Below are 15311 nucleotides of genomic sequence, written 5' to 3'. Positions count from 1 at the left end.
TCTGGGGGTTGGACGTGCTTGCACATGAATGGGGGAGCCCTAGCCTCCACCAGGCCCTCTTACGGGCGTATGAATCATAGAATTCGGCAAAAAAAAGAATAATTAGCCAGTAGAGTCAGTCCACAGTGAAGATCCCATTTCGCCCGTTTAACGGAGCCAGCAAGTAAAACCCTGGAGTAGTTAGTCTGGTAGAGACTAAGGGGAGCCCCAGAACTCCTCATCAAGTGCAAGTCTTTTTGTAGCAAAAGTTTTTACGGCTGGATGCCCTTCCTAATGCCAACCCAAATCCTACTGCTGGGCTTAGGCAGCCTTGTCAAAAGTAACCGGCAGCCGGCTGTTTTCGCCGCCTACTTACAATTTCGAGCCGGCTACTTTTTGGTTTAGAATTTCAAAAATTAGAAGCATAACTCCAGTAGTCTCCGTTACAAATTCCTCCGGCCAATTCTGTAACAAACGTCTGGCATTTTTCTGATAGCTTCCGTGATCTTCTGGGATTGAAAACTGCCTTTTCTGATGTGTGTAACATTGTTTACATTGGCTGACGTCCCTTTCCCCAGTGGTAATTTGCCGCTGGGATCGGGTGTCCTTTGCCTGTGCACGTGCAGCCAGGGCGGAGGGCGGAGTTTTAAAGTCTTGTTTCTTTGACGGCTTCTTTGACGGCCGGTAAAGGCCGGCCTTTGATTGACATCGCTGCCATGGAAACTGTACCAAAGCTCGGGAAGCTTTGCATATATTAACCATATATGGACTCACAGAAGTTCCCCTCCAAACATGCTTGCCGTAAACATGCCTGCCGATTTTTTTCTGTCCCAGGAAAACGTGTGACCACCATGCCTAAAATCCATCACACAGAGGATTTGCTAATAGAGCGTGTTAAATCAGGAATCCAAGGAGGTAATAGAGAACCTCCTTTGGTATTTGGAACGCAGGAAGTAATACGCAGGAAGGGCGAAAAGGTTTGATGTTTACAAAGGGGAGGGGCGAGGTTTCTCCTGTTATTTCTAAGCATTTCCCATGCCGGCTTACATCATTTTCTAGGGAATTTGACAGACAATAATAACTGATAATGTGTTGAACAGGACGAGCTTCACTGATAGGTGTAGCGACCCGCTCATGATGGGGTCAGCGCCCTTCTGTCACGTCTATTTTTGTGTGTAACTGTAAGGCCTAGGGAAAAATTATGTTTCCAGTTTCGTATACCCCACTGACCCTAGGAAAACCTGCTGACCCTTTTTTGACATCTGAGTGATGAAAACATTGTAGAATCATTTTCCAACATGTTCTTACATGAACATGTACTTCTACTAATGTCCTTGCTTCTACTCATTTCTGTTTCAATATATCGAAAAAGTGACTTGAAGATGATAATCAGAGTCACTGATCAAAAGTCCCATTTATGTTGGCAACCTGCATTTTACTTTGAAAATACCAATGTCCTGATACATTTCAGTTTTGCTTTGTCAAAGTACATGTTGGAATACTGGTAAATGTTGGGTCTCCTAAATGTAAAGGAAAAAAGTTTCTACTGACCCTATTTATTTCATGACTGTAATCAAAAAAACGTTTTTTCTAAGGCCCATTGAAATAAAACTCACAGCCGATTGCGAACATAAATGGATTCTAAGAGAATTTACAAAATATGGTAAATTTCAGTTACAAAAGTAAGTTTTAAAATGCACATAAAAGTTACCCAAAATACACCAAAACCCATGTTTAGGGGTCTCAATTTAAATTTTTTTCAGGGGGAGGCCCCCCAGACCCCCCCTACGGGAGGGGGAGAACCCCCTCCCGTGCCCACCCCCCGCGAGCCACTTCGTGGCTCGCCTAGGGCCACTACGTGGCCCGCCTGTTACTTTTTGCAATTAGCCTCCTACTCTACAACTTTGTGACAAGGCTGGCTTAGGACTCTATGTTTTATCTATTCACAATCGCACACATAGAAAACAATAACAGTGAGGTAAAAAAAAGATTTTTTTAAAGTGCAGGATGAGGGAAGAAGCCTACAAGGCTTATAAAATGCCATCCACCTATTAACTTAAGAAATATGAATCATGATATAAATGTGATGAATGTAAGATATCAAAAGTACTACTTAGAAACAAAGATAAACCAAAATGTAATAAAGATCAGTAGATTGCAAATCAAGCATAAGCAATTAAATCATTAATGGGGACAAAAAACATAGCAATCAAGAAAATGCAATACTGTAAATGCATAAATGTTTGCGGTGGTTTTATGTTCACGGTTTTCGCGGTGGACGGCCACAGGGCGAACTTAAAACCACCTCGAAACTTTTTGCCCACCTATGACTGTAGCGCTACTTTTGTACTTAAGCTTAAAACCATGGCAAACACTCAATTTTCTCCCTACCGTGAAAAAAAACCATGCGAACTTAAATGCATTTACAGTATATGGATGATATCCGTGCGTGCATCAATTTACGGCCCTTTCCCAAAAACAATTTCGACCATACTGTAAATCATACAAATCAACAACAAATATATGCTTTGAAATGGAATTCAGAAAACGGATACTAATGTTTTAGAATGCCAGAGTCAATTCCAAAATCAAAGGAGAAGATGTGAAAGAACAAAAAGAATGAAGAATCTATTGTTCTACAATGTAAGTCATTTGTTCAACCGTGCTGACGACTTAGAGTTTGTAATGAAGGCAACTTTTTTTGGCCAAACTTTTCTCACACTTGCCTCTGTTTTGGGATTCCCACGATGTCATTCATAATCAAATCAATGATGGCCTGATGTCAACTGCGAGGCATTGTTTTTTTTTTTCTAGCATCAGTCTTTCTATTTGACAGAAACGTATAGTATTATTCATGCCAGATAAAAAAACTGTCATCTCTACAGATAGATTCAGTGTGTTTAATGGTATGAAAAAGATCAGATCACACCAGGAAGTGAACATGAGTTAAATGCTGCAATCACTGGAAAAAAATTGTAGGGCAAAGGAACCCCCCCCCCCCCCCCAGCTAAGTAGCTACCCTCCAACCAGCCAGTATAATATCGGAACAGACATAAACCAACCGGTTGGACCCAGGCTAGTAATTTCTTGCTCCACAGAATAATTTTCATGCCTAGTATGGTGTAGAGATCATGGTCTTAACATTGCAGTTAATTTGATGGAGGGTATAATACGAGTCATATCACTGACCTACACGTCATATAGATGCAGTTCTAATCTCATAAATGGCAAAGAAGGCCCCTTTATAGACATGCGATAAAGGGTATAATATAGAAAGGTAAGCTGGTGGGCTGTTTTCTCTAAAAGCTCAATTTTTATTAGAATGGCTAGCTTGATGAAGTGTTACTATTTACTACATACCTGCAAAAATAAGGTAACATTTGATTTAAGCATGTCAGAATATTTCCCTCCCAACCTTTTCCATGAGTATCATGTCCAATACACAAAGGAAATGTGTTAAACCTAAAGACAAGCAATATGTAACCATACGAGGGGTGATCAATAAGTTCTAACCCTCAGTAGGAAATAAACTTTAAGTACATAACTCAAATTTTGAGGCACATATCCATCAACTTTCAATGTGGTCATTACTTTCTAGTCAAAGTCCTTTTGAAAATCAATAAGTAAGTGGCAAGAAAACAAGGGTGAAGTGTGATCAGAGCTGTGTGGGCCGTGTTCCTCATGCCATGAAATCTTTGCAGACATTGTCAAAATGTTTGATGAGGATTCTTTTCATATTTCGTATTTCAACAAGAAAAAAGTGGGTATCTGACTTTCAGCAGAACAATTTGGCCCGCACACCTTAAGTCCTCGCTCAATAGTGCAGTTTTTTTCTCCTCCTCTCTCTGACTCACCTAACGTTAGGCCACACCATCTTAATTTTATGGATGACATCCTCCGGAGTCCCCAAAACTAATGCGAGAGGGCAAAAAAAAGAAAAATCTGGCAAAAAAAAAAAGATGATAAGCCAGAGGACTACATACTATTACGAATTAAACCACAGAACACAGTGTAACAAACAAACTAGTCTTTATTTGTTGGAATTAGCTCATATCAAAGTGCTGTTAACATGGATGATGCCTGGTTTAAAGACCCATATTATGTAACATTTGGCCGTTCAAAGAAAAAGACAAAACATCAAACTCTGTAGGCAACCCAGCCAGAGATAATATCATTCAGTTTGATACAGACATGTACAATGATACTATATTAAGTATTGTCATATCATGAACAAAATACTACTGGGCTCATGAGGGGCGGCGCCCTCTTCAAATCGCTCCTAGTCACATGCATAACAGTTGTGTTGGACAATGTGAGTGTATATAGTGTATTACGACAAGCCGGCTCAATGCTGCCCCTTTGCGGCAGTATGAGTCTACAAGTTTCAGAGCCTCTTCGGAGGTGATTTTTTTTTTTGAGAGAGAGAACAGGCGAAAATCAATGCGCGCGCGGATGTCATCCAGAAAAATTAAGATGGTGTGGCCTTACTGGGAGTTTCCTGCAATGCAATGATCATAATGATTTGAATTTTGGTACATGTTAAAAGCTTTATACTTAATGATTATGCCCCAAAATTTCAGTTGTCTACCTTATTTCTTATTGAGGCTCGGAACTTATTCATCACCCCCCATAGCTGTTCCAAACCACTGCCTGTAAGAAGATAATAATAAGTGGAAAATACAACGTATTACAAGGTCATCAAAGTTCTAACAAATGAGGCAAGCAGAAGCACCTGACACTGAAATATTTCTTTATCTCGCTGTAATATTTCTTTTGTTGGCAGTACCATTTTTCAGCGCTCTAAGTCAGGCCAACTTGCCATTAAGTAAACCGGTTTAATAGGAATCAATCGAGACTACAGCACACATCTATAATTTATAGAATGTGGGAATACGATATGTTAGAATTTGACCTAGTTGGCGATAGTCATTAATCAATCGGATGGCATCATCTCTCAGAGAAAATAAAGTTTCAAGAATATTCTGTATACTAGTGTACAATTAAAGTACCTTTACCCTATCTATACTAGTATAGGTGCACTGGTGCACCCACAGTCAAAGATTAGGTGCACAGCTCCAATTTTGGGTGCAAAAAAGTGCACATGCACACAGTAATTTGGGCCCTGACAAGCAATATAACATACTACTAGTACTAGATAGGCCTGTAATAACTGGGAAAGGCTTGATTAATTGAAGAATAGAATTGCAGCTATGCTGTCAATCATTATGGATGTAGATTTATGCACTAGGTGAGAGGCAAAATTATGTCACCAATGTCGTTAGCTCACAAAATAAAGAATTGTTTCTTGCTCAAAAAAAGACACCTGGAAATATGTACATGTACATGTATGTCCCAAAATAAAGTTCTCAACTATACAGATATTTTGATGCATGTCCATGATTGTGGTGTTTTTTTTTTACATAGAAATGGAAATCTTTATTGAGATGATTTTCTTCGTAATATAATGCACACTTTTGTCTAGCTAAAGAGTGGAAAGGTTCATTCAATTATTAATACAGTCATACATTGTATACAAATATAACCTATCATATTCATAAGAAGGAAATTTGATAAAGGTACCCTTTTGCCATCAAATTAGTATTGTCCATATTAGATAAATCAAGATCAAATCACCACTAGTATCATTTCAAATTAGATTCAAGTTGGCCTAAAACATATTAGAATCAAAATCGGTGAATAAGGCGTTTGTGTCTAAGGCCTAAACTCATCAGAAAGTAAGAGAGGAATTGTGATGGAATGCTAGGCCATAGCCAAAGCAATTTGATTACCATACCTCTACTGTAAAAAAATGTGATTTGTGACACAGAAAATTAATCATTTTGACCTATTGGATTAATACATATGGGAACTATATGTACATGTACTGACACCCTTATAGATTCAATCTAATGTTAAAAGCCCAATGTGTAACCATTGCAAAAAAAACAGTTTCAATACCTGCTTTATGATATGATAACAAGCAAGGCTGAAATGTCTGGGTGGTGACAATATTCCTTTATTGCAGTTGTAATATTAGTAACTAAACTGTCAGCTATAATATTCTTCTTCCTGCAGAAACCACATGTAATGACAGGGGGCTCTGCATCCTTTTTTATGCATTGCTACGTGTATGTTAAAATTGCATCATGTATGCCATGACTTATGCTGGAAGTACTTTTCATACTGAAAGTGGTAATATAGTGTTTAATATTCCATTTCTGAACATTTTTGTGGATATTCTTGTTCTTGACTTTTGACTTTTTGGTAACAAATGTTCACAGATTTCTCCTGACCAATTGTTCTTGTCAGGCTAAGAAAGCTATAGACCTGTATGCAGCGAAGCGCAGCCGCTTCCTTGTGTGGGCGGGGTTAGGTTATATGGCACTGCAGTTCGGCGTCTTGGCCCGGCTGACGTGGTGGGAGTACTCCTGGGATATCATGGAACCCGTCACGTACTTCATCACGTACGGGACGGCCATGGCTGCGTACGCTTACTTTGCCGTAACCAGACAGGTACAGTGGGCATGGCAGGATGTGGTTGTAGAAGGGAGCTGAGAACACTGGTGTGTAACCCTCAGTAGAATTTTTGGCATACATTGTACACCCTCTAAATTTGGACATAATTTCGTAAATAGAAATAAAAAGAATAGAATAAATCTTTAAAAAACACACCAAAGTTATGCACACGTTTTTGCGTCATGCAGATTTTTATCACCAAAAAAATATTATTGGGCCTCACATCGGTGTTCAGAAGCTGACCTTTGACTATTGTACCGTGACGTTCCCGTGTCTGTGTGAGTAATCCCGTCCCTAATGTTTGTACCCCTAGGTTAGAAAGGAGCTTGCCACGCGTGCGGAGAAACGCACCACCTTCATAGTGTACTCCGGGCTGGCGTACATGGCCTTGCAATTCGGCCTGTTCGCCCGCCTGACTTGGTGGGAATACTCGTGGGATATCATGGAACCCGTGACGTATTTTACTGGATATGCGATGTCGATGGCTGCATACGCTTACTTCATTGTCACAAGACAGGTGTTGTATCATGATCTATTTTTTTTTAGCCACACACACTGGTCACTTTCAATTTGAAAATTCATCTTTAATTGAATCTAATTTCCAGCTTCATAATTTGTTGCTGGATGTGTTATTTAAAAGAGTTATGATATTGTTATTCTTTGTCATAACAATTACAGCTTTTGAGATGGTTTCTTAGAGGTTGCAACGGTTGAGTGTCTTTTCAAATTTAAAGTGACCAGTGTTGTTAGCATCGCCACAGTACTAACCAGTAACTTTCATGTAGGGACGTCTTCATTCCCATGTTTAATGATATGCATACTTAATTGCTTACCACCTTTGTTGTTACTGTACTATGTAACCGTTTGATTTGTCCTGAGTGTACATCACTAGTTTTCTGTTTCTTTTACATTTTACTAACTTCAAACATTAAAACATTTGACATTTGACAATCTTATTTATTGTCATTTAGTCTTCTGTACATGGTCCTCTTTTTAGACGCTTGGCTTGCTGTATTCATCATGTATTGTGACATTCACAGAAATGTCAATGGGTTGGTAAAATAGTCCTGTATATAAGAATGGTCATCTTACTGTTAGCAATTATAAAAAGACTGTGTCGTGACTGTAGTCTGTTGTCTATAAATTATACAGTCTTGTATGTGATTAAGCCATTGTTGTGCTTGATAAGAAGATAGCATTACTGTCATGACAGATCTGGCAGTAAAGAAATTCAGCATTGCACCGTCATTTCATAGCTGCACTCTGGCAGGCATCTCTCTAACTGACTATTACCACCTGTTTTGGATGAATTATTAAATCATTTCTTTGCCGCCCCCCTCCCACCTTTTCCCACCACAGGAGTATGTGTACCAGGACGCTGCCGATCGTCAGTACCTGCTGGGCTTCCACAAGAAGGCCAAGAAGGTCAAGTTTGACGTGCAGAAGTACAACTTCCTGAGGGGCCAGATCTTTCAGTGCGAGGTGGACCTGAAGAGACTTAGGGACCCCCTGCAGCTGCACCTGCCCATGAAAGACGCGGAAGACATCACTAGGCAGGACTAATTAAGGCTGACGAGATTAGTGTAGATTTTACAATTAAAATGTGCACATAGTCTGTTGACGATCACATGCATGGTTGACTGTAGTATCTAGCATGGCTGCCAGTTAGGTCTACTGTAGCCTCTACTTTATACTGCTTTCATTTCAACCATCACAAATATGCAAATGAGTCCCTAATTTGCCTATTTGTGACAGCTCACTGTTGCCCATTTTGTTTGACCACTAAACCTGTGATATGTTGTTAACTTCTACTGCTAACAGATGACATGATTACAGATTAAGGTTAGCATTAGTTGTTCTTGACGACTGATGCACTGCCTGTAAATGTGCTATGCAATAAAACTTTGCAGGAAACGGTGGTTGTGTCTCGAGCGTTGATGCCGAGAAGTTTCCACCAGTTCCTCTTGTAACAGTGGCCAAGGCTGATAAGTGATAGGGCTATTCAGTCTCACTTATCTATAGCTACCTGCCTCCAGACCTCAGCCACATGTACAGGCTCCTGTGATAAAGTCTTTTCCATAACTTTTGTATCTGTATGGTACAGCAGCGTTCCTAGGCACTTGTGTAACTTCATGTCCCATTATAACATGCTTGCAGGCTGTTAGATCACTGAAGTAGAGATTGAATTGTGTCAGTCTGAATTTGGCAAACACGCAAGAACTCTATCTTTAACTCTTAAATGCTTCAAGGGTGTCCTTGCTCAAATCCCTTTCTCTCCTCTGATGTATTTGCATCCCTGAAGGAATTGACCCCCCTGCACTCTCTTCTGCAGATGCCCATAAGCACAACTGATATGTACCTGATACTCTGTACATAGTTGAGGCAACAGACCCCAATGGCGAACCATGTGGAAATATCTAATTCAAGGAAAGAGACTTCTTGTCTGTTTATGTTTATTAGAAGCAGTCTTGCTCCATCCTTTGAATATACACAAAGTCAACCATTCCATTAATGGTGTACATCTGTTTAGACATGGCAGGAGTTGTTTTTGTTTTGGTTTTATTTTAATTTCATTCTAATCAGGATAACAAAACAAGTAGGTGTGTGTATGGTGGCTTCTTGTAGAATGGTTACAGTTTTTTTTTTTGTTTTTTTTTTTTGCAAAGACGCACAAACAGAAACAAAGGAAATGTAACCAAGGCCAATGTCTTGGTCGTACAAGTCATATTATGTGTAAGAGTGGACTAGAAGGACTTTCCTGCCCCCAAGTAGTACTAAAGAAGAATCCCTTTATCAGATTTACCTTAGCTCACCCTGCCCCGTAGTGATATTCAAAAATTAAACATCTAGATAGACATGATAAAGACAGGAGCTATCTACTATTCTGCGCTGTGCTAGAGTGGAAAATGACGAACCATTGTGGAAAGTTCCAAACTTGACTGAAAACGTACAAAGAAATGCATTTAGAAAGTCTGTAAAAGATCATCATCGATAAGACGGTCTAGATAGAGGTCAAGTTTCTCAGGGTTTGTTCTATCTTAGAAAGCCACGGGAAGCAAATGAAAAAGTCTCAACTGGAGCTCAGAAGTCTATAGATGCGCTGGATTTTGCTCAGTGGGAAGCTGTAAAAGATGAAATGGTCAAAGGAAGAAGATTTTTCGCTCAGCATGTCGTTTGTTTGGTGAATGGATATGAAAAAGAGTGTTTGCACAGAAGGAGGATGTAGAATTTTCAAGAAATTTGTGATGATAGACCCTTTGAGTTTTAGGAAGCACTTAACACCTTCATGTCATTTTCTGAAGGAACAAGAACTGTATCTTGGTGATTTTGTCATCTCCAAGAAGATTTGACAGACTTGCTGTAGTCTGTCTTGACAGGCTTTGTAAATTAGTCGCTCCTAATACTGTTTGTCAGGCATTGAATAACAAAGGGTTTTCTATATGGTGACAGGATGTGTACACGTAGGAAATATTGCTCTCAAATAGGAAGTATGTTTTTGTCTTTCTTCGTAAGCAGCAACTTAAGCCATGCCCATAGCTATATGTAGAGTGTGACAATGCTGACGTGTTTATTCAGTCAAGTCTTGAAAGGTTGACATTGTCTTGGGTTATTGTCCACTGGTGGCTCATCCTTAAGTTGCTCAAGCATCAACTTCACTGTGCCCCAGTAGGATACAACTCAGGAGTTGTGTTCTAAGAAGGGGGACTGAAGCTATTGCTTGTGTGGCTCAAGATGTCTCGAGTCCTTAGTGACTGGGGCCTTCAAGATGCAAATCTTAGACAATGTCAACGTCCTTGGATGTCGTGAAACCTGAAAAATGTTATGATCAAAGAAACACTGGACATGACTGAAATCTTTGCTTATGTAGAAAGGTGATGGCTAATTGCTATATTCACCTTTACCCAAGGGAAACAATGAAAGTTGCATGTAACGTAAGTTTACATGTAGTTATACATAATATGTATCATATTCGGTAAGTTTTGTGTGTTTTGTTGTTGCCTAGTTATTGATAATTACCTATGAGGTGTGTGTTTATTTGTTAATTTTTCTTTATGTTGGATTACAAGTGTATGTGCAGGATTGTTAACTTTGTTGTGCTAGGACTGTAGTCGGAAATTATGGAAGATATCTGATAAATTTGAGGAATATTAATGAATCGTATGCGATGTGATGAAGACAATCAGTGGTACACTGCGATAGAATATGCTAAAACAACCCCAGTATGAGTTTTGTTGTGCTGCAACTACATTTTGTACATCAAATACTGTCAATGGATATGTAACAAGCTTGTAGGAATGTTTGTCATATTAACTCAAGCATAAGGTGAGAAGCCCTCCAGACTGTTGGTTAAAGTAGTGTAAAGAAATGTACAAAAACAAATGTCGGGAACCCCATATTTTGCTGAGTTTGTGCTTGAGAAAGTGGTTTCAAATGTTCTGGGTTATCAAATGTATAAAACATCAACTTGAAGCCAAATATGGGACTTGTACTTGTTAACATGTATTTGTAAAATTGGGAATGCTACGAATAAACATCAACACTAAGAGTCTTGTTACCATGTCTCAAGCTATTAACAGAATATGACAAAAATCATACTATGAAGTCAGGGTAACAATTTTCTGGTGGATGAGATAGTGAACCCCCGATGTGAGCAATAAGGGAGTGACGAAAAAGTCATTGTTGTTTCCAAATGAAAATGCATTTTGTTACCTTCTAGGTGGAGTAGTATTATGTATTTAGATTCACAGCTGTACATTGTTAAGTACATGAATGATACATTGAATGCATTATACACCGTGAATGTAATACTGTCTTCTTGAACAACTGAACGTAACTTTCGGGCAACGCTTCAGCAGCAAAATTTAAGGCAACTTCATTTGGAGATGACATGTGACTTTTGAGACCCTCCCTAAGGATAGAACTGTACATGCACATTCGCTGCTGCTCATTGTTTACATGTTCATTGTGAGGAAACTTTGTGCTGTAGCTGTCTCATCATGTATTGCTGTATCTTTCTTGTTGCTTTCTTTACTGTGTTTGTGCGATGGTTTAAGAAAGGACTTTTCTGCCAAGGCAGCTTGGAAACTGCCAGCGGTAGAGCAGAACCCACGATATTGCTTCATTCTATGCAAAGAAATGTAAGGGTCCTGTGCAGAAGGTTTTATAGTGTTGTGGACTTGAAATTTGTAAAACGCGCTTAAAACATCGTGTTGTCCAAGATGGCAGAAATACTCTAGACTAACTGTTCAGTACTTCACAGGCACAGGCTATGGGGTTTTTGGTGACACGCTGAAAATATGATTCATGAAAATATGATTCACTTGACGTACAGACAGAGTATTGGGCCCCCTTTGAATTTGCATACATCATAGAGAACCACTATAATTGTGTAACAGATTTCTGCACCAAAATTGTAAGAAGGGGGGCTAAAGAAGAATTTACGTTAAGGAGATGCTACTGTTGTTAGTTGACATGATAGATGGTAAAGTTTAGAATAAATACCTCCTACTAATTCTAAAGGGGTGTTTAATGAAAAGAGCTGGGGTTAAGGATAGCACAAGGTTTTTTATCACCTAGAACCATTTGGCTTGCCTACATGTACTAGTATGTTGAAAGCAAATGGTGCTAGACTAGATGAAAATCTTGGCTGTACACAAATGGGAACTATTTTTACACCTACCTTGCTACCAGTTCACAACAACCGAGGCCAAATGATGTAGTTGGAAAGGAAATCGGCAAATGTACTTAAAGCCGTAGCTTGCTGCAAATGCGCCACATTTAAGAAAGCTGCACACAGCATTTTTAGGCACTTCTGTGTCTTACGTCAGCTGCACAGTTTGAGATTGAACCACTAATTGAAAGGAAATTTTACATACTCTAATAGGAACAATTTGGAATTTAAGATGAAGTATATAATAATACGGCATGTTTTGGTAGATTAGCGAGAATGCGATAATATACTAAATATAGAGGTAGGTCAAAAACTGGTGAGAACTGCTGAAGTTCAGAGCATTATAGCATGGGAAATTTTATACTGTTTGTAAATATGGGAAAATTGCTGGGTGCATTGCTACAATGAACTTGCACATGTATTTCTACTGCGAACAGAGGTTAGCCATGCTCTGTCTTCTGAGGCAAGCTGGTGCCAACAACTGTCATAACCAGAACTTAGATTGTACCAAGTCTGTATTGCCAAGATTTCTAACTTAGGTAAGCGTTGATAAACTGTTAGTTAAAACCATGGACTGTTTTTGTGCAACTTCTCAGATAGTGGTTTGTTTCAATGTTTGTTGTTGAAACGTTTAAGTCTCGCTTTCTTTTCAACTGTTGTGATTTAGTACCAATATTGTATATACATATACATGATGGTTTGATTGAAATTGTTGGTGTCAAATCTTGGGTGTGTATTTTCTCTAGCTAAGATAGTATAAAACAGTTAATTTTGATCACTGTTGTTTGGGTAATTTGTTCTTACCCAATATGAATTCACTGTCTTTAGTACAAAACATTGTAACTGAAATTATAACATTTCACTCACGACTCATGAACATACTGGTTGGACATGTATATGTACATGTAGCATTAGTGTACTCGTTGGGAAATGCTGTTGCTTGGTGTATGGTGTTCAGAATGCACATTTCAGTGTACATCGTCAATGGGGGACTGTTCAAGGCTGTGTATGGGGGGTTGCCAGGATGCATTGTTTGTGTCTAGCATTGGATGGACAGAGTTTCCCATACATGTAGCTGTTAGACTTGCTTTCACTGCATCACTGGTGTGGGAAATAGTTTAATGATGAATATATACTATGTCATTCATTGCATGTCATATTGCATCCACCAACGTTAACCAATAACTTACATCAAGGAGGTTTTATCAACATAGCCCCCTTGCTTGTATCCAAATGTCAATTATGTTGCAGCAAACTGGAATACTCCTCCGTACTTCCCTGAACAGTCCCTCAGAAATGGCACTGACAAGAGCGTATAGGAAAGGTAAAAGTCGAAAGCAGATAAACCTGGTATAGAGATTTGTACTGAGAGAGAGAGAAATTGACTGTTGCTGGCTTGAGATGCTATACCTTGCCTTTTGCTAAAATCTAGACACTGCTGTTATAGCTACTGTTTGGAGGTTCAAAATGCAGGAGCAATTGAACTTTGAATACTGACAGTATTGTGGATACATATAGCTTGGCAGTGGTCATGGCAAGATGTACATGTATGAGCTCATCACAGCCTCATCATGCCTGCTGTTTAGCTGGTCATATGTTGTGTAGGGTTATGCAAAGGATGATGTTTTTAAAATTAAGATTGAAATCTCCAAGCAGATGTTTGGATGTAAGATCATACCACTTTATGGCTCCTGAGCTTACCTTTTTCGTACCCGTTTGTGTGTAAGCAAAGTTTGGCAGTTAGAAAATTTTGCGATCTGAAACCCAACATCTGCTTGGAGATTAGCTCCAGGACAAAAATTGAGTGATCTGATGTTATCTGTTCAAATCTTGAGTGTGTATCGCATTGTCTGTAACATCTTTTTGATTTGCAGAATGGATACAAAAGCATAAGAATGGATTAGCTGACAACAGTTGGCACTGTTACTTAATGTATGTTCAAAACTGGCCATGGGGTAAGATATACAGGTACTTTTACATGATCTTTCAAATAAAGTTTTGGTTGTGTTGGTCAGAATAGAGTATTGTCAGTTCCATGTTGCACTAAAAGCCTTGTATCGTTTGCAAAGATTTCTTACGATGGATTTCACAGAATAGGAAGAAATATTTGTGCATTTCTGTTGTGTGTGCCACAAGCGTCACTATTCTTCTTCTAGATTCATAAGCAGGCTCTAAGAGTCAGGTTTTTTTTCTGATTTTTGCACTCAGTTTCTAGTGCACTCCGTTTCTTGTAGCACGTCCACAAGAAACGGAATGCAATAGAACTGATAGTCCATCAGAAAAAAAATCCTTTAATTATCAAAAGAAAAGCCTAACTCATAGAATCTACTTAAGAGGCTACGGTCATTCTATGTTTGTCATTCGTCCCAGATGAGTTCGAAAATGAAACGTTTTAGCCATTGTTACTGACAGCGATGGTAGTTGTCAGAATCAACTTTAACACCAACACCACTGCAAGTATCAAATGATTGCTTGTGTTTAAATACCGTCCTCAGTCAATTTTCTAACTGCCTGTACAAAGGCTTTTGCTTGAGTGTTTCAGTAAACCCTTAACTGTCAGAGATAGACCGGGTAAGACCATTTCGAGGAGGGATGTGTGGAAAAATATTTGTAAATTTTTGTCCAGCTTGATACAAATGTATGTTATGTGAATATTTTGTTCTCTGTTCAACATATGAAAGCAACCACCCAGCATGTTTTTTTGTACCATCCTCTCCATACAACCATTTTATTATTCCTTTTCTCCTAATTATTTTCCAACCATCCCTCCCCAAAATTCTTCCTGGTACGTCCCTGATGATGTTGCATTAGTGCCCTTACCCAAATTTTGGTTAACTGCTAACATCAATCACAAAGTGGAAACATTTTGCGCTGAGCTCTCAATGTATGAAAGCCATTTGCTTGTGACCGACATTAGATGATATATGCGGTAATTTCAGCTATCAAGTGGTGGTGACAGAAATGCACAAGGCAACAGTTAATGTCAACCCTAGAGGGTAGAGCTATCATGTAAAAGTAAATAGTATTTCTGGAATCTCTTTTTTGCTGTCATCCTCGCTTTACAACTATGGGAAAATACACTGGATTCGTTCTAGCCATGCTTGCATAATGCCAAAGCTTGTCTCGGCTCAATTTTGTACCGATA

General features: G+C 39.0%; 1 protein-coding gene across 1 annotated transcript in view; it reads left to right on the top strand.

Annotated features, from left to right (window-relative positions):
- LOC136448291 (calcium uniporter protein, mitochondrial-like) overlaps nucleotides 1-10496 on the top strand; it is a 29554-nt gene extending 19058 nt beyond the window's left edge. Inside the window, exons 7-8 of the mRNA XM_066447673.1 lie at nucleotides 6809-7012; nucleotides 7855-10496. Of these exons, the coding sequence (XP_066303770.1) occupies nucleotides 6809-7012; nucleotides 7855-8058 (408 nt within the window). The 3' untranslated portion in view covers nucleotides 8059-10496. The remainder of the gene's footprint in view (nucleotides 1-6808; nucleotides 7013-7854) is intronic.
- The last annotated feature ends 4815 nt before the right edge of the window (nucleotides 10497-15311 follow it).

The sequence above is a fragment of the Branchiostoma lanceolatum genome, chromosome 14 (assembly GCF_035083965.1).
Source record: "Branchiostoma lanceolatum isolate klBraLanc5 chromosome 14, klBraLanc5.hap2, whole genome shotgun sequence".
Lineage (NCBI taxonomy): Eukaryota > Metazoa > Chordata > Leptocardii > Amphioxiformes > Branchiostomatidae > Branchiostoma > Branchiostoma lanceolatum.
The sequence above is the reverse complement of the archived record's forward strand: the minus strand, read 5'-3'. Positions and strand labels throughout refer to the sequence as shown.